This window comes from Syngnathoides biaculeatus, chromosome 9, assembly GCF_019802595.1.
Source record: "Syngnathoides biaculeatus isolate LvHL_M chromosome 9, ASM1980259v1, whole genome shotgun sequence".
Lineage (NCBI taxonomy): Eukaryota > Metazoa > Chordata > Actinopteri > Syngnathiformes > Syngnathidae > Syngnathoides > Syngnathoides biaculeatus.
This window is the reverse complement of record NC_084648.1, coordinates 4,343,658-4,367,414: the sequence shown is the minus strand read 5'-3', so window position 1 is coordinate 4,367,414 and position 23,757 is coordinate 4,343,658. Positions and strand designations below refer to the sequence as shown.

The 23,757-nt window shown below is 43.0% G+C and overlaps 2 protein-coding genes across 2 annotated transcripts; one reads left to right on the top strand and one right to left on the bottom strand.

Annotated features, from left to right (window-relative positions):
* Nucleotides 1–79: 79 nt before the first annotated feature.
* cant1b (calcium activated nucleotidase 1b) lies at nucleotides 80–7,738 on the top strand. Its single transcript, XM_061828691.1, has 5 exons — nucleotides 80–218; nucleotides 4,114–4,702; nucleotides 4,770–4,910; nucleotides 5,390–5,593; nucleotides 5,679–7,738. Exons 1-5 carry the CDS (start codon nucleotides 87–89, stop codon nucleotides 6,047–6,049), a joined length of 1,437 nt encoding a protein of 478 aa, XP_061684675.1. The 5' UTR covers nucleotides 80–86; the 3' UTR covers nucleotides 6,050–7,738.
* Nucleotides 7,739–7,897: 159 nt separating this feature from the next.
* ogal (O-GlcNAcase like) lies at nucleotides 7,898–22,390 on the bottom strand. Its single transcript, XM_061828690.1, is given in 18 exon segments — nucleotides 7,898–8,360; nucleotides 9,370–9,423; nucleotides 9,426–9,498; nucleotides 9,573–9,693; nucleotides 10,127–10,215; nucleotides 10,298–10,390; nucleotides 10,729–10,814; nucleotides 12,620–12,794; nucleotides 13,016–13,260; nucleotides 14,000–14,098; nucleotides 14,189–14,333; nucleotides 16,554–16,693; nucleotides 17,205–17,303; nucleotides 17,705–17,876; nucleotides 18,886–19,016; nucleotides 21,197–21,294; nucleotides 21,646–21,697; nucleotides 21,887–22,390. Coding segments are annotated over 18 exon segments (2,082 nt in total). The 5' UTR covers nucleotides 21,960–22,390; the 3' UTR covers nucleotides 7,898–8,223.
* Between the last annotated feature and the right edge of the window lie 1,367 nt (nucleotides 22,391–23,757).

The window sequence follows — 23,757 nt, the reverse complement described above, 5'->3', positions numbered from 1 at the left end:
GAAAATCAGTTAGTAGTGACTGCAACCGAGACACACACACACATTTTCTTTTTTTTTTCTCTCTCTCTCTACCAGGAAGGTGGTTTATGGACTCGAGGAGCAGGAGGGCGTTCAAAAAAGTCGCCTCGAGGCAGCAGGAAAAAACGCTTATTTTTAAAAAGAAATACTTGACTAAAGAGTTTGATGAACAGCGACATGGAGATGAACACCGACGTCAGGTATGTCAGTAACTATTAAACATCGCGAAAAGGATCTTGAAAATTCAAGTGCTAAAGTCCAAACGGGTCTTTTTTGAAAAGTTTACTGTGGGGAAATGTTTAGGCTAGCTGAAGCTGCTGTCGGACGTCAGCGCCATGGCGACGTTCTCGAGTGTTGTAAACACATTAACACTTTTTTTTTTTTCCTTTGTCGTTTGTCGACTTATAGGTTTCGTTTCGTAGTGCAGTAGTGGCTGGGTGAGGAAAAGCGTACGTTAGCCTAACAAATCCTGTCCGGGACCAGCAGGCGCTTTTCCGTTTTCGGCTCGTGGAGTTCTTAAAAGGTCCACGTAACACCAATCGTGCATTTGTTCAACCACGAGCGATGAATTAAATGGTCGGCATGTATCCATGGTAACTGCCGCACATTGAACACGGTTTTTGTAAATGAGTTAAATGAGAAAAGGAATACTTTCGTTTACCTTTGGACAACATGGGGACCTAGTGGTTAGATTAATGTTTGCCTCACAGTACTGGGTTTGAATGTCGGCGCTGGCCTAATAACATGTTCTCCCTGTGCTTGTCCGAGTTTTATCTGTACATCCCGGCTTCCCCCAACTTCTCCAAAATATGTTAATTTAAGTGCAAATTTTCCATAGAGGTCAATAATTTATTATCCATCTGTCCATTTTCTCAGCCACTTATCTTCACAAGGGTCACAGGAGTGCTGGATCCTATCCCAGCTACCTTCGGGCAGGTTGTTATTATTATCATTATTGTGATCGTGTTTGTTATTACATTATTATTTATGTGCCCTGGAATTAGCTGTTGAGCAGTCAAGGGTCTCAAAGGTTAGGTGGATGATATTAGCTGGGATAGGGACCACCTCACCCGTACGGCTAATCAGGATAGGGTATACAAAACAAAACAAAAAAAATACATTTACAGTAACCGTGCCTGGTTTATAGTGTTACTAAACAACAACGGTGAAAGTAGTTCCAGAAAACACTTAATGTCACTTAGCCTTCATACGATCAGGATTCTGGGGGCCAATCATCCATCCATCCATTTCCTTAGCCACTTATCCCCACAAGGGTCGCAGCGAGTGCTGGCGCCTATCCCAGCTGTCAACGGGCAGGAGAAAACCCACGCAGGCACGGAGAGAACATGCAAACTCCACACAGCCGGGTCTGGGATTGAACCCGGGACCTCAGAACTGTGAGGCCAACGTTTTTACCAGCTGATCCACTGTGCCGCCGGGGGGGCCAATCAGAAAAAGAAATTATTTTATTGCAGTCAAAGACCAAATTTGTCTTGTACTCTGATCCAGGCATTATATATCAGACGTCTTCCCTGTCCCACACATCTGGCATGTTTTTTTTAATAACTTTATTGGTGCTCAGATATTTAAAGTACTATGGTTATTCAAAAGACATGTGACAAAGCTAAGGTAATATACATACGTACTGTACACGACGGCAACGTGTTGTAAATGTCTTTTGCGGAGTCGTTCATTGACGTCATTGATCGGCTCAACGAATTATAACATCAAAGATGATCAGCTAAAATCCTAATTATCGGGCCGATCAGATGGGTATAAAGTTTAATGTCTGTCTCATTCTAAATATCACATACAGTCTAATCTCAGTACGTATTATGATTTTTGTAATGGCGACCTATGCGGTTTGAAGGGCAGAACCACGCAGTTATTTTCTGTAGTGTTCATCCTGTTCAAGGTCACAGGGAGCTGAAGCGTATCGCAGCCCCTGACAAGCAAAAGGCAGACAACACCCTGGATTGGATACCAATCAAATCCAGTTTTGGATGGGAAAAGAGATGTAGAAGGATGCCGATAATGTGATGCCTCTTGATGCAGTGATCCGGTCAAAGGAGGGCCAACGGAGGGGGTAGCCGGTGGAGCAGGGCCATGGCAAATATGGGTTGTGCTTACATTTGTGACAACAAGGACATTCTTTGTTGGCTGTGGGTGGGAAACGTTGAAGAACCGTTGGTTGGCGGGTGGGTGGGGGTGTCTGTGTGCACGCAAGAAGCATGAAGAGCATGACAAAGGTACAGAAGAGCACTTGTCCCTGAAATATGAATTTTGAAAAAAAAAATGAAATCATTAACTGTATCAAACTAACATTTTAACATTCTTTGCTATGATAGGTTAACTGCTGTAATAGAAAATGTCATTAAAATTAAAAGAGTGATCAGTTGGTCCATTCAAATTTTATTTTGGATTTTAAAACAAAATTTCCATTTGAGACTTTGTTTCATCAGAGCACAAACTCTAACTATCCTAAAACTTTAAGGAGTGTCATGATAACATTTTTAACAGTCATCATGGAACTACATTATATAGCAAATTTAAAGGCTCCTTTACACAGACAGACAAACATGAAGAATTGAATGAAACAGGTGACTTTTTTTTTTTTGTTTGAATGTGTTGTGAGGCGTACTGAATGTCTGAGGGGAGAGCGTTCCAGAGGGTGTTGGTCTGCAACACTGAGGGCTCTGGGCCCATAGGTCTGCAGGCAAAGTTGGAGAGGTGACCAGTTGGTAGTTGGGGTGTATGGGTCATAATCAGAAGTTTACGCTTGCAGGGTCAGTGGATTGAAGAGATTCTCAGCGGTGCTCAGAAATAAAAGTGACACCTCTCCAGCAACTACTCCCCGCTTTTATACTTTGGCGTGTAGTGCGTCTTGGTCTTTTTCAAAAGACTGTACAACTCAGAGCTCTGAAAGATGTATTTGCACAATGAATTATTGTCAAGTGGAACAGAGTGATGGTTAAGGAGTTGTGGGAAGTATTACGCATTTCCAGTGTACGCATGTCAATGTTGGTTGCTGACAAACAGCAAAGCTTTGTGATGAACAATGAACAATGGCCTTTTTCAAAAATGTCCTTGAGCTCTTTGTTTTCAAAACCAATTTGCCACCTTTATTCGTGTATCTACGATTGTAAACCTTTTGGGTCATTCTAAAGTTCGAGTTGTCGTTGGAAATGTAAAAGACCACAACTTAAAATGTATTTCTTCTCAATCTATTATTTCAACAGAGGCTGATGAACATTCAGCTAATTAAAAGATGCGTGTCATTTTATTGCTCTTATATAACCCTTAGAACTGCAAACCGTGTTTATTTATTTACTTAAGCATAATTTAACATTTTGCTAACCCTACACTTAGATGATAAATAAAATGATCCATACTCATAATTTCTATCAAAATACCGTAATTCCCAGCATACGTGGTTACAACCCTCACCGAGTACATTTGTAAAGGAAATACCATTTGGTACATAGACAAGTGCCCCCATTGAACTGAGATATTTACAAAGATGGTACACACAAAGAGTCTAACGGTAGCGCGGCGCTAGCTAATGCTAGTGCTAACACTAGTGTGGCGTTAGCTAATGCTCGTGCTAACGCTAGCGCTATAGCTAACGCTAACAGGGCCAGTTAAAATGAAACTTACCAGTCACACAGCACCAACTTGCTGGCACAGCACTAATGCTAGCGCAGCGTATATATTATATCATATATATTCCACCAGTCTCAGTCTTACTTTTTTCCACTTGAGTTCCCCCTTGCGGCCGTTAGAACAAATGCACAAATTAACCGCATAAACCGCAGGGTTGAAAGCATGTGAAGAAGGGACCTTTAAAATCATCTTCCAAAGTGTTGTCGTTTCAGTAATCTAGATGTTTAGAGTCAAGCATTATCTCTAACTTGCAGAAAGTTTATTAGCTTGTATGTGTTAAAGAGGTGTAGAACATTATTTTTCCATCCCGGTTCTTTTCCTTCCATATCTAGACACACCTGAGCATTAGACAGAAATCTGATAGGTGACAGGAAAGTTCTAGGTTTGTTTTGCTTGGAATGAGGATGGCACTTTTTGCTCTGTGGACACCAGGCAGTGACAAGATATCAGCCCCATTCCGAAGCAGACAATGCGGATGAAGGCGATTCTTCTATGAGCACTTTCGGCATCGCCATCCGAGGGCTCCCCTCGGCGCTGTCATCCATGACGCAAGCTGTGACCTCGGACTCCCGCTGCAAGCCCAAATGGCGGGCAATTGCTGTGGCCACCCTGCTGGCTTCAGTGCTCGTGTTGTACCTTCACCGCGTGAGACTGGACGGAGACGCTCCGGTCAGCCATTCCTACCGCAACAGTTTGCAAATGTACCGGCAGAGTGACGGCAACGCTTTTCAGGACATTCACAGGCAAACTATGCCGAGACACTCCCAGCTGCAGAAAAGGGAAAAACCTTACAATGATACCTACCCTCTAAGTCCGCCTGTGAAGACCAACAACGGCATCAGGTACCCCATAGGAGTCATTGCAGACCTGGACACAGCATCGCGTCGCCCGAAGGACCAGACGTGGTTCAGCTACATGAAAAAGGGTCACTTGACTGTTTCAGAAAGTGCCGACCAATTGGATGTGGAATGGGACGAGGAGATGATCATACTGGAGAGTCATCTCGCGGAGAAAGGACGAGGTGAAGAAATAGTTGACGCTGAAGTCCACCAATCTCCATGTTTGATTTTACACTGTCTCTCATCTAGGTATGGAGTTGTCTGAGCTGGTAGCATTTAATGGGCATCTGTACAGCGTGGACGACCGCACGGGCGTGGTGTACAGGATTGAGGGCAGGCAGGCGGTCCCCTGGGTCATACTGCCTGATGGCGATGGATCTGTTTCTAAAGGTCAGTCCCGAAACATGTCGGTGGCTTTTATTGAGTGAAAGTAAAGTCCACTGACCATTGTCTTGTTTGGCAGGATTTACACTGCAGGTCCAAGCGTCAATTTCTGATTTCATACTTAATATAGTGTTCCTTCTGCCTATCTGAGATTGCTGCTCACCAATTCACACAGTTGTGGATTTCTTTTGGGAACTTATCCTGTTAATGACTAAAAACCTAACCTCACCTAGCGACAGTTTTTTTTTTTTTTTTTTTTTTTTTGCTCTTTCAGAAACGGCCCAAGATTGTGTCAAATCCCTTTCTAATAGAAAAGTAATAATATGGTGCGTTTTTTTTAGGGGTGGGGTTCGGGTAATTTACTCATGTTGCTGCTATTAGTGGCAATGCTTGGTCCGAACATGGCAGCTCCTGACAGAGAATGCACCATTTTTTATTTATTATTAATTATTGGACGGTTGATGTTGGTGTGTGCGTGTTTGCAGGTTTCAAAGCGGAATGGCTTGCAGTGAAAGACGAGCACTTATATGTTGGTGGTCTTGGCAAAGAGTGGACCACCACCACTGGGGAGGTTGTTAACCACCACCCAGAGTGGGTGAAAGTCATTGGTTACGATGGTGACGTTGAGCATAAGAACTGGGTGGCCCATTACAACGCCCTGCGGAGCGCCGCCGGGATCAAACCACCAGGTTCCAACACTTGACTGGGGTATTGAACACAGCAATGATGACAGTTGCCATTGCTGACAACGTTCCTATTGTTCTTCTGCTCCAGGCTATCTTATCCACGAATCTGCAGCATGGAGTGAGCGGCTTCAACGTTGGTTCTTCTTGCCTCGCCGCGCCAGTCACGAACGCTACGAAGAGACCGCAGATGAGCAGCGTGCTACCAACCTACTGCTGTCCTGCCAGGCGGATTTTAGAAACATAGCGACGCAGTACATCGGGCCACTGAACCCCACGCACGGCTTTTCCTCATTTAAGTTTGTTCCCAACACAGATGATCAGATTGTTCTGGCTCTCAAATCTGAGGAGGTTGCTGGCCAAATTGCATCCTACATAATTGCGTTTACTCTCGACGGACGGGTGTTGTTGCCCGAGACAAAAATCGGAGACGTGAAGTACGAAGGCCTGGAGTTTATCTAAAAATGAGAAGGCCGCCATTTAATTTTGTGACAATAACTCCTCCCTTTATTGACCATAATAATGAAGAACGAAAGCCCATCTTATCTAATTAAGGCACACTGGTACACTTTATTATAGTTATCATAAATTAGCACAGAGAAATGATGCATCTCGTCTCCTGCAGGTAAACTCTGCTGGTCAGAGGCTCGGCGGACAGTCAAAACTTGTATAACATAATGCACAAAATATTGAATGTTCGTGAACTACTTGAAATTAATGCTCCTACTTATAGCTTTGACTCTAGAGGCTATTTTCATATTTATACTGACCAGATTTTAGATTTTATTTAGGAAGTCGTAATGAATCAATAAAGCAAAAAAAGCGGAAGAGCTGTTTTATTTAAAGATTAACTATTAATATATATTTTGTATCCAAGGCACAAAACTAAATAAATGTATCCCCAATGTGAAATTAGTAACGCACTTGTTTCTGATAACCCTCTTTCCCGTCATTAAAAAAAAAATCGTTTTCATCATCTTTATACAAATGTATGGAAAGTGTCCGATTTTGACGACTTCAGCTTTTTAAATACTGTTAATATCCAATGGTATCTTTTGGATCTATTGTCGCCACTACCGACTAACTTGAATTAAGTAAGTAGTTTTCAAGAAAATATTTTCTATCAGATGCATACATGTTTGGAAAATAATATAAGTCTAATGAAATTGGCATTTGCCTGGCTAGCTACACTCCTAATGGAGCAAACAAATTGACAATAATGCTATTTTAAGAGGTGGAAGTTTTCAGCAATATGAGGAAAAAAGGTGGTACACAGAATATTTTGTACAGTGTCTTGGTAAAAAGAATTTGCCTCCCCATCCAAATCCAATCATGTCCCCGGCCACAGTTGTATGAAATCAAGCACGTAGGCATGGAGACTCGTTTCACAAACATTTATGACGACAGAATGTGTTGCTCTTGGGAGCTCAGTGAATTCCAGCATGGAATTGTGTTAGGATGCCACCTGTGCAAAGTGCAGTTGTGAAATTTCCCCCCTCCTAAATATTCCACAGTCAGCTGTATTGTAACAAATGTGGAGGGATTTGGGAACGACAGCAACTCAGCCACATAAACTCCCAGAGCGAGGTCAGCCACTGCTGAGGTGCATAGTGCTAAGCGGTTGTCAACTCTCTGCCAAGTCAATGGCTACAGACCTTCAAACGTCACCAAGAGCAACCCGAAGCGTCAGGCCCAGTGGTCTAAATCGCACTGCCGCTGGACTCAAGAGCAGTCACGCTTCTCCATCTGATGGATGAGTCTAGGTTTGACAGTTGCAAGGAGGATAGTACTCATCTGACTGCATTGTGCCAAGTGTGAAGTTTGCCGGTTTGCGGTTGTCCTTCAAGAGCTGGGCTGGGGCACTTAGTTTCTGTGAAATGAACTCTGAATGCTTCAGCGCACCAAGAGTCAATTCCATGCTCCCAACTTTGTGGGACCCGTTTGGAGCTGGCACCATCCTCTTCCAGCATGACTGCGCAGCAGTGCACAAAGCAAGCTCCATCACGACATGGATGACAGAGGCTATTGTGAACTGATGCATAAAGTCCTAAACCTTGTGGACAGCCTTCCCAGAAGCGTTATAGCCGTTACAGCCGGAAAGGGTGGACTGATGTCGAACTGAACCCCAATAAATTAGAAACCACTTGTTCATATTGAATCTGAGTCCAGGAAAGTGGGCAAATACTTTTGGCAATATATTGGAAACATTTCATTTTTGAGATTGTTTTCAAACCTGTGCATTGATAGGATTTGAAGGGTTAAAAAAAATTGAAAATGCACAATTTTTTATGAATGACAACTGTTGGTAAAAAAAAAAAAAAAAAAAAAACCATGACAAATCGGAAAAATGAGATTATATACATGAGCAAAAACGGCCATGAACTATATGAAAGTAGTAGTAAAATCAAAGGAGGCCCAGTCCAAGAAATGTTCACGACATGCAACCAATTAATTAACAGTTTTATTATGAAGACAAAAATTAAAACTGATGTCAACAGCTCTACATGTGCACGTCACAAGTCTCCAATAATGGCCATTGGCCATTTTCATTGAGCTTCTGTTAATGCAATTTTCATAGCAGGTGAAGACTGCTCCCGAAATGACGTTGGAACGCAGGACTTCTTGAGCAAGTGCGGTTAAAGCGTTGTTCCCATGACGATAATATCTGAAGGCAGACCTGCCATTTTGAGGGGTTGGAAGGAGCTACTTTTTGTGTAGAAGTCGAGCATTCGGCGGTCACTTTCTCTCAACTCACAGAAAACCCCTCTCGAACCTGAAAAACAAACCCCTGCATTTCTTTCTTTCTGCCAAATATGAAAAGCTTCTTAAACATTTAATATTAATTCATATCTGGCAAAGCTATGCGTATGCTTTTTTTGGCTCACTATTACGACCAAAAAACGCACTAGCAGCATGAATAAGGCACACTCATACAACGACTGTCTTATTAGTATTTTTTTTCCCCACTAAGTACTCACTTGAACAAGTACAGTAGGTCAGCGTTGGTATACTATAACGATGGAGAACTACACTACTAATGAGGCAAATCTGTGCACTAGTAGACATTTACATACTATTAGTACTAATTTTGAAGTTCCTAGATGTTAACTAGTAGGATTTCATGTGACAAGTACCAGATAATTGTCAACTACTACAGTTATGCTTAACTAGTAACATGCAGTTGTCCAACTATTATGCCAAATTTTTCCTATTCATAAGGCCAAAGAGCGTACTAGTAAATAGCCTTCACTTGAATATCAAATAAATGCTCGAATTGCTTGAGCATTTATTCTATAACGCTTATATGCAGTTTTGGATCCATGTACTAGTACGCTCTTTGTCATGAGTAGTAAGACAATTCAGCGTGGTAGTAAAGTTTTTGGTTTTTGTGCCTTTTACTACTATGTAACATTTCTGTGCACTAGTAGGACTACTGCATGTTAGGGTGACAAAAATACCAGTGGACATTTAATTGCTGATAGGAGGCCAGGAGGCTACTGTGTATAACTCATGGCTACTAGTTAAGCTGAGTAGTGTTACTAGTGCAGAGCTGTAGTTTACTTGTGAGGTTTAATGAATACTAGTGAGCAAAATGGAGTTCCTGAAGCGGACAAAAATATTACTACTAGGACACAATCGTTCAAGTAATGCGCTACGTTATCTCACTGGTGAGGATAACGAGCGTACTAGTAGATCTTGAGCTGGACATCAGTATGTAAAATGTAGAAAGATTTCCCTTTACGTTGAAAGGTGACTTATGTTCATGAAGTGCGTTAATTTACCGGAGTTCCTGATGGTGGACAAGAGCTGTCCAATCATACGCTTTGCCGGAGACGGTCGGCGACCCTGGGCAGTACTTGTCCAGTGACTAATGAAGGGAAGTCGTCAAATACGCCGTCGCTCGTGTCCCTCTGGGGGTTGAAGATAAAAATTGGGATGCGTCTTTCTCTCGCATTGCTTGCAATTGTGGACTCCAAATTGTCACCTGGATGGAGCGCGCCGCCGCCTTGGCATCTGCGAGCGCCAGCATGTAGCCACACACGCCGATGTCGTCCTCCAGGACAAGAGCACATTCGGGGCTCGGGCAAATGTCACCTGTCGACAGTCTGCAACGGACTCGTTCAAATTAGGATAGGAGCGGGTTTGTCGTGATACAGTGTTTTCCAAAAGGGGACACTCGCACTGGGCACCCCGGGTGAATTCCAATGTACGTATACGTGGATACTTGCACTAGGAAAATCTCACGGCACGCCACCAAACAAAAAGATGCTTTATCAGCATGGGACAGTTTACCCATGTGAAACCAAGGCATCATAAAAAATTGGTCGATTAGATTTTTTTTATGGTGTCCTTATAGGTACTGTGATCCAATTACATGGTTATGTGTGAGTCCGACTGTAATGCCACTGAAGCATTTGCAAATATATTTGTGTACCAACTGAGTTTTTCAGCTTTAAATGTGTCTGCTTAGTTTACGCTAACTTCCTGCCGATATGTTCTCCTCTTACACAATCCAACAATAATCAATTACCAACTTACATATCACTAATAAGTGGGGTCTCTGTCGCAAAAGGGGGTTGAATCTGTCTTTCTCCTTGCATCTTCACAAAAATTCTCTTCACCTCACCCTAGAAGAGACGACAAAGCCGCGTGTGGTTGACAAAAGAACCAGTCTTGAGCTCCTTTCAGAAGACGTGATGACTCCTCCACCTTATCCTCTGCGCAGTAGGGCCGAATGCAGTACACTGACGTCCTGGGCGGATGCTTGAACAGGTCTCGGTTTCCGTGGCCAGGCAGCATTCTCTGCAAGATCAGCATGTTTAACGACATCAACAATTTAGCGAGGAGATCAGCAGCCGGTTTTGCCGTTGCCCTGTGCTACAAGCTGACAGCAGAGCTCTTTTTTTAATTAGATAGGGATATGGCTTGACTGAATGAATTCCGGGGGGCGGCGGGGCATATTATGATCGGGGGGGCCGGGGCTACCATTAAGTTACACTCAGCTGTTGTTGGGGGTGGGGGGCACATTAAGTGTGCTTCACAGATCCACTGGGATTGCGGAACCACCACTCTGAAGTCCTACCTCTTCATGAAACATGGAGCATAGAATTGAAAAGAAAAAAAAAATCCCTATATTTCACCTGAAACTCTCCCGAGAGACCTCCTCGGAACCCCCACGGCTCAGGATCACCACTCATTAGCTGGGCCGACGGTTTGCCGAGGCCTCCTGCGGCAAGTCACGGTTGACAAAAAAAAAAGTGCAATTTTTAAGAGTATCATTTGGAAGAAGCAAGTCATCAGCTGCAGTACAGAATACTTTACACCGATCTGCAAAAAACATTATGCAAATTAAATCAACAGGTATGTATGTACTGTATGTAAGAATGTGAGTACAGATATGTAACCATCCAAAAGAGTTAAAATTAAAAGCCAGACGGGATGCGTTCTACCTCAATCGCTACAAATGCATGACTGTTGAAACCCTGCCACGCTGCACTCCAATTTCTAGCCTACTGCAATTTTAGCACAGTTTTGATTTTTTTGTCTAAGGTTGAAGCACAACAAAAAATTAAGTCAATTCATACTCGTTTTATTGGCAGATTGTCTTCTACTTAGTTTAAGGACAAAATGTCTTGTTTTTAACATTTTTACTTTTTTGAAAAGCCCATTTTTTTTCCCCCACCGAAGGCATCCATCATTGTATGACAAGTACAATGTATACAGTGGGGGAAATATTTAGTACTGCGTGTTGGTTTGAGCTCCTCCTGAATTCGTAAATTTGCTCATTTACAAAGACATTGTTTTGGATTTTTGTGGTTGTTTATTGACTATAAACATAAGAGTTCCGTAATTTCTGGCTTATAAACCGCGACTTTTTTCACACACTTCCAAACCTGCGGCTTATGCGGTGATACAGCTAATTTGTGCATTTTTTGTAACGGCTGCAAGGGGGCACTCGAGTGGAAAACGTAAGAGTGAGACTGGTGGACGATATATTGCCGAGGAAGTGACTTTTACCGGTATGTTTTTTCTAACCGGCCCTGTTAGCGCTGTGCTAGCGTTAGTGCTGTGCTAGCGTGTTGCTGCTGTGTGACTGCCATGTCTCAGTGATTTTTACCAGTATGTTTTTTGTAACCGGCCCCATTAGAGCTGCGCTAGCGTTAGCGTTTTGCTAGCGTGTTGCTGCTGTGTTACTGCCGTGCCTGAGTGATTTTTACTGGTGTTTTTTTTTTTTTTTTTAAACCGGCCCTGTTAGCGTCACACTAGCGTGTTGCTGCTGTGTTACTGCCGCGTCTCGGTGATTTAGGTATGTTTTTTTAAACCGGCCCTGTTAGTCCTGTGCTACCGTCTTGCTACTATGTAGCTGCTGCGTCAGTTTTTTTTTTTTTAAATCGATGTTTTTTTTCGTTTTGTTTTTTTAACCAGCCCTGTCTCTGCTCCCATGTTGTTGCTATGTTAAGCTAAGCTAAGGTATTAAAACTTTGAAAACTCTTTTTGTGTACCATCTTTCTTTGTAAATATCTCGTGTTTCATTGTGGGTTTCAATGTGTGCTCTTACACAGGTGTATGTATTTACCAAATGGTATTTCCTTTACAAATGTACTGGGTGAGGCTTATAACCAGGTGCGCTCTGTAGACGGGAAATTACGGTAAACAGAATGTCAGTCAAAAATGTGTAAAAAAATAAAAATAAAAAGGTATAAAATGTGGTGTGAGATATTGTGTAGATTGTCCAAATCAATACACAGCCATAAAATGGGATATTTCTTCTAAGTTTCTTCAAATTTAGAAATTCATAAGAGCATGAAACAAAATTCTCCTCAGCTGTACATTCAGTAATAGTAAGAATGCTTCAGTCGAGGTGAGCTCAAGTGTTTTTGAATTGCATGGGTCCAATGAGGGGGGGCTTGAAATGCATCATCCAAATTGAAGCAAGCCATAACAAAGTGAAAAAGAACTCTGTCCGCATTTATGTGCAAATATGTAGTTAAATGCTGATGATAGAGTAACAGAGTAAGTGGCTTTTCCCACCTAGTGATTTCACGTAGGCTTGAGCAAGCCCGACGCCGCTCTTGATGTCACAGATGTAGTTGTAGAGGTCATACAGAATGCGCCGGTTGGGCACGTTGGACAGGCGGTTGAACATCCGCACCACTGCTTCGCACATGTCGTCGAACTGCCGCGCTCTCGAACACCACTCGGCACTCTAGAAACATCACAGCGGTTGACATACAGTACTTAACTTAACAGCAACAAAAAACACCCTAAACGTCTTTGTGACATTGGATCAGTTTTCCCAATGCGTACACACATTAAAAGCGTCATCCATGTACAGGTGAATGCTGATGCTGTTCTGAGTCAAATCCAAGCCTGGTCATTTGGACCATGGCGCAGGAACATTATGTAGGCTTAAAAGATCCATCTGACCTGGTCCGTCTTGAGGGCGACGGCGTGACTGTGGCATCTGAGCCAGTCCAACTCGTGCAGCATGGCCTTGGCCGTGGACCCGTATTCGTAGGGCAGGTAGAAGAGGTCGGAGAGCAGCTTCAGGTCGTCCAGGGTCAGTGGCTCGGCAGTGTAAAGCGGGTTTTCTCCCGCCCCGGGTACATATGAGTGTTCTCCGAGATCTGTCTGCATGGGCTCCTCCTCGCAGGGCTCCTTCTTCGAGCAAGCTGAAAGCCGATAGAATTTAAGGTTTGATATACTGTAATTACCGTCCTACAGAGCGCACCTGGTTATATTTGTAAAGAATTTGGTACATACATAGTCCGGAGCTGTGTAAAAGCCGCAAGTGCCCACTTTGAAACGCGAGATATTTACAAAGAAAGACGGTACACAGAGTTTAACGGTACTAGTGTCGCCGTGCTAACACCGCCACGCTAATGTTAATGCTAATGCTAGCGCTGCGCTAACGCTAGCGTCGCGCTAACAGGGCCAGTTAAAAAAAAAAAAACATACCGGTAAAAATCACTGAGACACGGCAGTAACACGCTAGTGCAGCGCTAACAGGGCCAGACTGGTAAAAGTCACTTCCTCGGCACATACATTCCACCGTCTCACTCTTACCATTTCCGCTCGAGTGCCCCCTTGTGGCCGTTAGAAAAAAAAAAGCAAAAATTAGCCGCATCACCGCATAAACCGCAGGGTTGAAAGCGTGTGAAAAAAGTCGCGGCTTATAGGCCGGAAATTATTTCAGTTGTGTTCAGTGGCCTTCCGATTTGAAACATTTAGGAGGACGCCTGTCCCTCCACCTTGCTGTGTTTCCTTCCTAATTTTGCATATTGGTCCAAACTATTTCGAACTGTGTTGCAAGATTAATTTCAGGTATTCTCTACATCAGAAAGAGAAATCTTTTTTTCCCCACAACAACAACAAGCGTGTTCAAAGTTGGCGTGGCGAGTTAAAGTCTACCTGTGGGCTGATCTGTGCACAGAAACTCCTCCAGCCAGTCAGTGAGGGCCAGCATCAGGGCTTTGTGGGGGCTATAGCCCGGGTCCTGCTCTTCATCGCCTGACGGTGGAACCACGAGAGCGGCGGGATAGCAGCAAGGCAGATCTTAAAACGTACAAGTGCTTCACAGGGAACTAAAGGTTAGCTCACCCATTTCCACATCCTTGGGAGCGCCGGGAGCAGACGCTTTGCACCACGTAGCCAAAGTGTGGATTGGCACAAAATTCGGGCAAAACTCACAGTTGGGATTTGTGAGGACACCTCTCAGTTTGGGGATCAGCTCAGTTGGACGATCCTGAAAGGAGAAGATGATAGCTTGACTCTCTACGTAATGCTTTTTTTCTAAGCACTGTCACCACACATTTGCTGAGTTTAGATCAAAACATTCAATGTCTCTAAATATATGACAATTTCATGTTCAGATTTTTTTGCTTCATATTTCATGGCTTTAATGAGGACAGCTAGGTAAACATACAATTAATATGATCATTTCTTCAATGGGTCGCACATCCGCCTCAGAGTTCTGAGGACTGGGGTTCAAATGCCTGTGTGGCGTTTGCATGTTCCCCCCGTACAACATCGGTACTTCAAGATTTATGGCACCAATCTAACATAAGCACAACGGTACTAGTGACAGAACGACTGCATAGTTTCAATGGAACGTGAACGGTTCTAAAGTATTTGTCTTGGTGCTTTGTGCTCTCTTTCTGCTTTTGGGAGTATTTGTTGGTAAAGATTTGCAGCCCTTTTCTTTGGTTGAAGGTGGCTGCAAAAAAAGGGGGGGGGGGGTTTCAAACTCATTTCTGTCGCAGTCCACATTGTAGTTACGAATTCCCACAGAGGGCCAATTGTTCATGTTTGCCAAAAAAAAATACTTGGAATATCTAAACATAATTTATGATACATGACAATTTTGGCACAGATTTTCACAAGACTCATGGAAACTAGATTTGCCGTTGCGGGCCACATAAAATCACGTGGCGGGCCAGATCTGGCCCCCGGGCCTTGAGTTTGACACCCGTGCAGTAGACATTTTGGTGATGTTTTAATTCGCAACCTCTTTGACGAAAACAAGTGTAAAAGCAGGATTAGCTGTAGAGTGGGAAGTAGGCATGAGGAAACGTGGGGTTCTCAATGCACAGAACACTTACCGAAATGTGCCAAACCGTGACCCAAAAACTGAGGTACGGATATAGGTTACATGAACTGTCACAGGCCTCATAACTAATGTAATCTAGTAGTTTACGACAAATCGGGCACACACAATTATATAGGTTACGAACAGTGAGTCGTCTTCTTCTTTTCCTTTCAGCTTGTCCCGTTAGGGGTCGCCACAGCGTGTCATCTTTTTTCATCTTAGCCTATCTTCTGCATCTTCCTCTCTAACCCCAACTGCTCTCATGTCCTCCCTCACAACGTCCATTAACCTTCTCTTTGGTCTTCCTCTCGCTTTTTTGCCTGGGAGCTCCATCCTCAGCATCCTTCTACCAATATACTCACTCTCTCGCCTCTGAACATGTCCAAACCATCGAAGTCTGCTCTCTCAAACCTTGTCAACAAAACATCCAACTTTGGCTGTCCCTCTAATGAGCTCATTTCTAATCCTATCCAACCTGGTCACTCTAAGCGAGAACCTCAGCATCTTCATTTCTGCTACCTCCAGTTCTGCTTCCTGTTGTTTCTTCAGTGCCATCGTCTCTAATCCGTACATCATGGCCGGCCTCACCACTGTTTTGTAAACTTTGCCCTTCATCCGAGCAGACACTCTTCGGTCACATAACACACCAGACACCTTTCGCCAGCTGCTCCAACCTGCTTGGACCCGTTTCTTCACTTCCTGACCACACTCTCCATTGCTCTGTATTGTTGACCCCAAGTATTTGAAGTCATCCACCCTCGCTATCTCTTCTCCCTGTAGCCTCACTCTTCCCCCTCTACTTTTCTCATTCACGCACATATATTCTGTTTTACTTCGGCTAATCTTCATTCCTCTCCTTTCCAGTGCATGTCTCCATCTTTCCAATTGTTCCTCTGCGTGCTCCCTGCTTTCACTGCATATGACAATATCATCTGCGAACATCATGGTCCAAGGGGATTCCAGTCTAACCTCATCTGTCAGCCTATCCATTACCACTGCAAACAGGAAGGGGCTCAGAGCTGATCCCTGATGCAGTCCCACCTCCACCTTAAATTCCTCTGTCACACCTAAGGCACACCTCACCATTGTTCTGCTGCCATCATACATGTCCTGTACTATTTTAACATACTTCTCTGCCACACCAGACTTACGCATGCAGTACCACAGTTCCTCTCTTGGTACTCTGTCATAGGCCTTCTCTAGATCCACAAAGACACAATGTAGCTCCTTCTGACCTTCTGAGTGACGAACTAAGTAAAACGTCGTCAAGCAGCACAATTTATTCATTTGTGTTTTATATTTATCCCATTCAAAAATTTACTGCGATCGATGTTTTTTTCTCCCTTGTGCAATACAGAATTTGTTTCAATTATTGACCTTGTAGGGTCCCATGAAAATTCTTTGTGGGTCATAGTCGTTGGCGTGGATATTGTCCCAGATGACTGGCGCCCTCTTGAGGATGGAGGACACTTCTTCTATGGACTCCACAGAGATTTTATGGGATACCACTTTTGGACCTACAAAAAAAAAGAAAAAAAGAAAGAGAATGGAGACACAGAGACAAGTGTTCCTTAAAGGTGCCAACTTTTCCTGGTTTGTAATAATGGCTCTATGGTGCCTCAGTAAATATGCAAAATCTGAATAAAAATGAACATAAACGTGTCGGTCTTCTACACAGAGGCAACCAATCAGAGGAAAGGGGGGTTTAGCTAAATATGGACAAAACGGATACAAAACTGCGTGAAGTTCAAGTAGATGTCAAAGGGGCCTTTGATGGACATATGAAAAAACTTTTGATTTTTTTTAATGAAATGAACACTTTTTCTACTAAGTCCATGCTAGAGGGTAATTCTGAGCAGGTCTAAATGTTCAAAATATGGAACCTTTAACAGTAAAAACGCATTTCTTACACGATCCTTCACCCGATACCGGTCTGTGTCCGAGCGGTTGGGGAATCGCTTTCAGACTAAATACACCATAAAAATATATAGTACTTCTGATCATGTAATAAAACCTGAGTGCGATTACCCGTCCACAGCACATCGATCCCCGGAAGCAGCTCGTCTCCTACAGTGTGAAGGTAAGATGACTGCAGCACATTTGGGGTGCAGAAGGCAGCACAATAATCTGGAGTTTTAGACAACAACATTGGTTAGTGGACAAAACGATGTACCACATTTTCCGTACTATTAGGCGCACCTCCAATGAATGGCCTATTTTAAAATTTTGTTTCCATATATAAGGCGCACCGCATTATAAGGCGCACTGGATTATAAAAGGTATAGAATAGAAGCTACAGTAGAGGCTTGGGTTACGTTATGCATTCATTCGATGGACTTGCGGTAAAGCCACAATATTCATCCATATATGAGGCGCACCGTCGGTTTTTGAGAACATTAAAGGCTTTTAGGTGCGCCTTATAGTGCGGAAAACACGGCACTTCAAAACTTCATGTGTGTAAGAGTAAATCAGTACATCAAATGTGAACAGACAAGAGAAGTGGTTCAGACACGTTTTCCCAGGGTGACCTGTGGGACAGAAGAGGAAGGTCTCGGGTTGCCCCAAATGCCGGTACACCTCGTTGGTGATGGCCACCTGCGCGTGGGCGAAGGAGCTGAAGGCCCGCTTGTCCGAAGGACACATCTCCGTCTCGATGTCGTCAAACAGTAACGAGAAGGAGCCGCAGCCAAAGTCTCGAACCTGGAGAGCATTCGGCGCACGTTTTCAATCTGCAAAAACGTGACGAAGGCCGGATTCGGAAGTACTTCCTATCAAACTAGTGTATAATTACATTGCCCAGTAAAGTGAGATTGAGTGATTTTAAAACAATATTTTTATCAAGAACGTTATTTGTGCAATACTTCTTACAGAATGTCCACCTGATGACGCAACACGACAGCAATGACATAATTAATGGTGGCGTCTGAGTACTGTTCAAAAATGAATTTTCATTTGTCTAATGGGTGAACTACATATTCTATTACTGAATGAGTGAATACCGTAATTCCCAGCCTACGGAGCGCACCTGGTTATAAGCCTCACCAAGTACATTTGTAAAGGAAATACCATTTGGTACATACATACGCCACAACTGTGTAAAGACACAAGTGCCCACATTGAAACACGAGATGTTTACAAAGAAAGACGGTACACAGAAAGAGTTTAACGCTAGCGCAGCGCTAACGCTAACACTAACCCTAACAGGGCTGGTTAAAAGAAAACTTAACGGTAAATATCACTGAGACATGCCAGTAACAGCAGAAACACGCTAGCACAGCGCTAACAGGGCCGGTAAAAGTCACTTCCTCGGCACAGATATTCCACCGAAACCATAAAAATCTTTCATCACCTCATGATATTTACACATCGAATTTCTGAACTACTTTTGGAACCAGAAATTAAGGTTTATGTTTTTGCCAACTATTGTTGATGTTTGGTAACACAAAAATGCTTGCAATGTCTCAGGGTTGTCATTTATGATATGAGAATTTGAAATCTTTGTCCAGATTTTCACAACAATCGTGGAAGTTGACACACATGATTTGCCATCACGTGCCACATAAAATCATGTGGTGGGCCGGATCTGGCCCCCGGCCCTTGAGTTTGACACCTGTGACCTATGGGGTGGTGTTTTATCGGCAACTAAAATGTGCCCAATAAAAAGCAATAAACACGACTTGACCTTTTGATTCCGCATCCAAAGTCCTACCTGATCCAGCTTCCTCTTTAGGGCAGCCACCTCTTTGCGGTTGGAAAAAGTCACGTCCAGCCCAGGAGAGATTGCGTAGATAAAGTCGACATTGTGCTTCTTCGCTGCTGCTATCAGTGCGATGAGTTGCTCTGCACATAAAACAGAAACAATCATAAATGAGCACAGCCCATACTTCAAACGGGTCACGTTACGGAAAAGTGACTTTTTCCATTGATTTGCTTTTCTCATAATGTCACATGTAGATGGAGAAATGAAAACCACATAGAAGGTTGCAGTACAATGTAATAACTGACAGCACATCACAATAACAAAGATATTACATTGATACCTGTATAAGAACATTATGGTTTATACACATGGGTGCCAAAGTAGGTACATATACAATTTTTACTGTACAAAACCGGCATTCAGCACTAACCTATCCATCTATGGCACAGGTGTCAAACTCAAGGCGCGGGGGCCAGATCTGGCCTGCTACAAGATTTGATGCGGCCCACGAAGCCAAATCAAGTATCAAATTCCAAGATTCTTGTGAATATTTACCAAAATTTCAAATTGGGAAATATCATGAATGACAATGTTGAGATATTCCATGCATTTTTAGTCACCAAACATGAACAATAGTTGAAACGCCCATTTCCCTTGATTACCGAAAACTAGTACATAAATTTCACGTGTAAATATAATGAGGCCATGAAACGTTCTTACGGTTTTGCAGTCATAACGGCCCTCTGAGGGAAAACGTAATTACAATGTGGCCGGTGACAGAAATGAGTTTGACACCGCTGATCTCCGGGGTCCGTTGCTAGAAGGGTTAATAGAAGAAGGGAGATATTTAAGAAGTGGGTATTGTGTGGCGTAACCAGGGGTGCTTGTAAACGAGATCATACATGGGAGACCCTTCCCCTCCTTTCATTGGGTGGGCCAACAGCTTCTAAAATCCAATGAAGAAGTGGTTGTTTCTCTCCCGGATGACGAAGTTACCCTAATATGCAACATTGACTTCAGCGATTCAACATTGGCAATTACTCCGAATCCCATTAAGTCCCCAACGTATCCACAAGAGGAGAACAAATCTCCTTCAGCGCACAGCAGGTGGATAGACAAAGTTGTACTTTGGCACACAAACTTGATTGCTTTTCATTTTCACTGAAAGCATTCCAAGTAGTATTGATGGCGCATAACACTTAGTACAGAACTTGCTATCACTTCTTGTGCCGATGTTGCTGATTGACGGTGTTTCGGACCACTTTTGGTATGAAGGACAGTCATCTATCAAGTGCGTACGTTCACACTTTTGAAACGATATTGTCTTGTCTTAATCAGTACAACTAACAGGGGTGTGGCTTGATACATTCCAGTGGTCAAAGTTCAAGTGTATACCTTACGAATGTCTCCAAGGAGATTATGACAGCAAAGGACGTGATCGTTGATCCGTCTATCTAGAAATTGAGAAACGCCCAATGCCTGCAGTGACGCTTTGGAGATGAGTGCTCTTGGATGTCCAGTTCAGAGTGATTTTAGTATTTGCTTGACGATAATACATACAGAATCGGAAAACATTTTACATTTAAAATAATTATTTTCTTTTCCTCCCTATCTGACTGCACGTTTAATCACAGTTCCCACCATAACTGAAATTCATTTCCCAACAACATCCATCCATCCATTTTCTTTGCCGCTTATCCTCACGAGGGTCGCGGGGAGTGCTGGAGGCTATCCCAGCTGTCTTTCCCAACAACAATATGACCATCATTAGTGTATTTTAAAAATCATTTCATTATAAAACTATTTGACTGCATGTACAATAATTAGCTCAAGACATGCATCAGGGAGGGCATCTGGCATAAAAACTGTGCTAAAAAAACAAAAACAAAAAAACTGTCGTTTCTTCATATTGTCCCAATGATCATATTTTAAAGTCCTTTCATCAGAAACATTTTCATTCATTTTTGCCATCTGACTCTAAGTATTATTGCAACAACATGTTTACAAGAACAATAGGTATGTAATAATTTGTGTATTTAAAAATAATGTTATGACAACATGAGTGTTATTTCTGCTATTTGTTCACGTGAAATTACAGGTCTCCTAACAAAAATGAACATAATGCAAATACAGTTACATGCAGTTTTGTTGTCCACCAGATCTGTTATGTTTATTTTTTTCATGAAAAAAGGCACGATACAAAATGATGTGTCAAACTGTGACTGGAAAATGTTTTTCAATGTGTTCAATGTTTCTAGCTAAGGACATCGCACAGTAGCACCAAGCTTACAATGAGCTTCACGTTGGGACACGGACTCACCTGCCTCCTCGGGGGAGTAAAGGTCTCGCCAGTACATGCGGTGTTTGTAGTCGTCTTTGGGGGCGTACAGGTATGAGTTCAACCCCCACTTCTGCTCCCTGAGAGGGTAAGAAACACAAATTGCATCACGTGACATTAAAAAACGGCCTTTGTTTAACTTGGTTTGCAAATTAAGGCCTAGATGCAGTGAATGGGACACAGTGCAGGTTTAAAACACAAACATATAGTTGTTCGGATTGTTATGGATGATTAAAAAAATAAAAGTATGTAAAAAAAATGATGTTGCTTTTTAAAAAGAATCATAGATGAAGCAGATAAATACATGTGGGGGGGGGGGGGGAGGAGCCTTCAGTTTGTGACACATGCATTATGTTGCCAATATTGTTGCTGCAGACTAATGATTCACACTGATGCACCACGAAGTTTTGGGGAGTTTGGGTCCCATCAACCTTTTGAACAGCTCTGTTCTTTGCTCCATGGTCCAGGGTCGGCCATAAAATCCTGCAACGAGCAAAGGTCGGATTTTGCTACGACTTCACACAAATATATTGCATTCGTAAAAAGGACACAATTATGCTCGTTTGTTGACATCCATTTGGAGGTGGGGCGTTGGACCAGGGGCGCCTGATTCTCCACGCGCCCGCGTCCGCAACCACCGCCGCCTTCAATAACCGAACCCCGGCCACTCACCTTCGACCACGCCGCCGATGAAGGGCTTGGTCGCAGTCCGCGCTGTCTCGCTGACTTCGATGCAGGTTGCCATGGCTGACGGTCCGCTGGAGTCGAGTTCTAGCTACGATCTCTGTGCGTTTTCGCGGTGCCAAACGCTGCGACTGTTCTTCACGGCATGGAAGTAGCACCTTCCTGAGCAGGACCTCTCACGCAAACACACAGCTACGTAATGGCAACCTTGACAGTATCTAAAGTCGGCACTTGGAAATATGGAGTGTGCAGACAAGCTCGAGTTAAGATGAGTGAAGTTCACCCGAGTGGACCGCGGGCCGCGCGTGGCCTCAACGTCACCTGCTGCCGGATGAACGTCTTAAAGAGACAGTGCAGCAGCTTCTTCAACTTGACTAACCACATGAGCTGGTTTAACTTGGATCCGAAGAAACCATCCGTCAACAAAACACTCGCGTGAATTCCTGTTTTTGAATGTGTAGATAAAAGTCGAAACACCGCTACGAAAGCCCAAAGTTGTCAACGCATTGCATGTGTGCAGACTGCAAAAAAAAAAAAAAAAAAAAAAAAGACCGTGGATGCCGATACGTTACGTACAATTGTGCGTAACCGTGCAATTGAGACGAGAAATATTTTTTGGGGCGTTTTCTTCAAATTCTTATTTACTGATATCACACGCTCTGGCCTTGGCGGAAAGGTAAACCTCATATATCCGGTTGAGAAATGGGTATATTACGCTTTAATTTCAGTTAATACATTGTCTTTAATGACAACCTCGACCTCTCCAACATGGCCGCTCTGTAGGCACGTCACGATGACAACATATCGCTGGTGAGCGCTCGATCCATGGCTCTGTGATGCCTTCAACATGTAGTAATTCTAGTTGTCAATGGTTATCACAGGCGGCACGGTGAATCAGCGAGTAAAGCACAGTTCTGAGGTCCCGGGTTCAATCCCTGACCCGCCTGTGTGGAGTTTGCATGTTCTCCGCGTGCCTGCGTGGCTTTTCTCCGGGGACTCCGATTTCCTCCCACATCCCAAAAACGTGCAACATTAATTGGAAACTAAATTACCCCTAAGTGTGATTGTGAGTGCGACTGTTGTCTGTCTGTGCCTTGCGATTGGCTGGCAACCAGTTCAGGGTGTACCTCGCCTCCTGCCCGTTGACAGTTGGGATAAGCCCCAGCACTCCCCGCGACCCTCGTGAGGATAAGCAGCAAAATAAAATGGATGGATGAATGGTTATCACAGCTTGTTAAATCTGTGAACGCTTTTTTAGTGCCATAATACAAAAGTCGAAATGAATGCAGTAGGTTCAACTTTTTAAAATGTAATATTCACGTAATTAAGTGATCAAAATTCCCATCGTCACCAGAATTTAGCACTGAATTCTGATTTGATTGAAAGTCAGTTTAGTTTCACGAGGGCTCAATTGAATAAGCTTTGTTCGTGCTCTCTAATTTTTAACAATTTGTTTTCACCCTCCATTATTTGGCTGAAGATGGCTCCATGGATCGCAGAGAAATAAAACTGATGTTGAGGTAAACAAAAGCTTTGTTTTTTTTATTGTAAAAAATTTCTGTTTTGTAATACAAGAAATATATGTATATATTTAGTGGCCCCCACAATTACATGCTGTGATGGACGTGACGTACATTATATTGGGCCTGAGCATATACTCACTCATATACAGACCATTTAAAAAAAAAAAAGTAATATCGTGGAAAAAAAAGGTTTTTTTTCATAATTGCATTCAAATAAGAACTTTCATAGAGTAAAGATTCATTATCACAATTTACACAAGTTGAAGTATTTGTTAATTTTACATGAGCTGGGCTTCCATCTTAAAAAAAACAAAAACAAAATGAGGAAAAATTAGA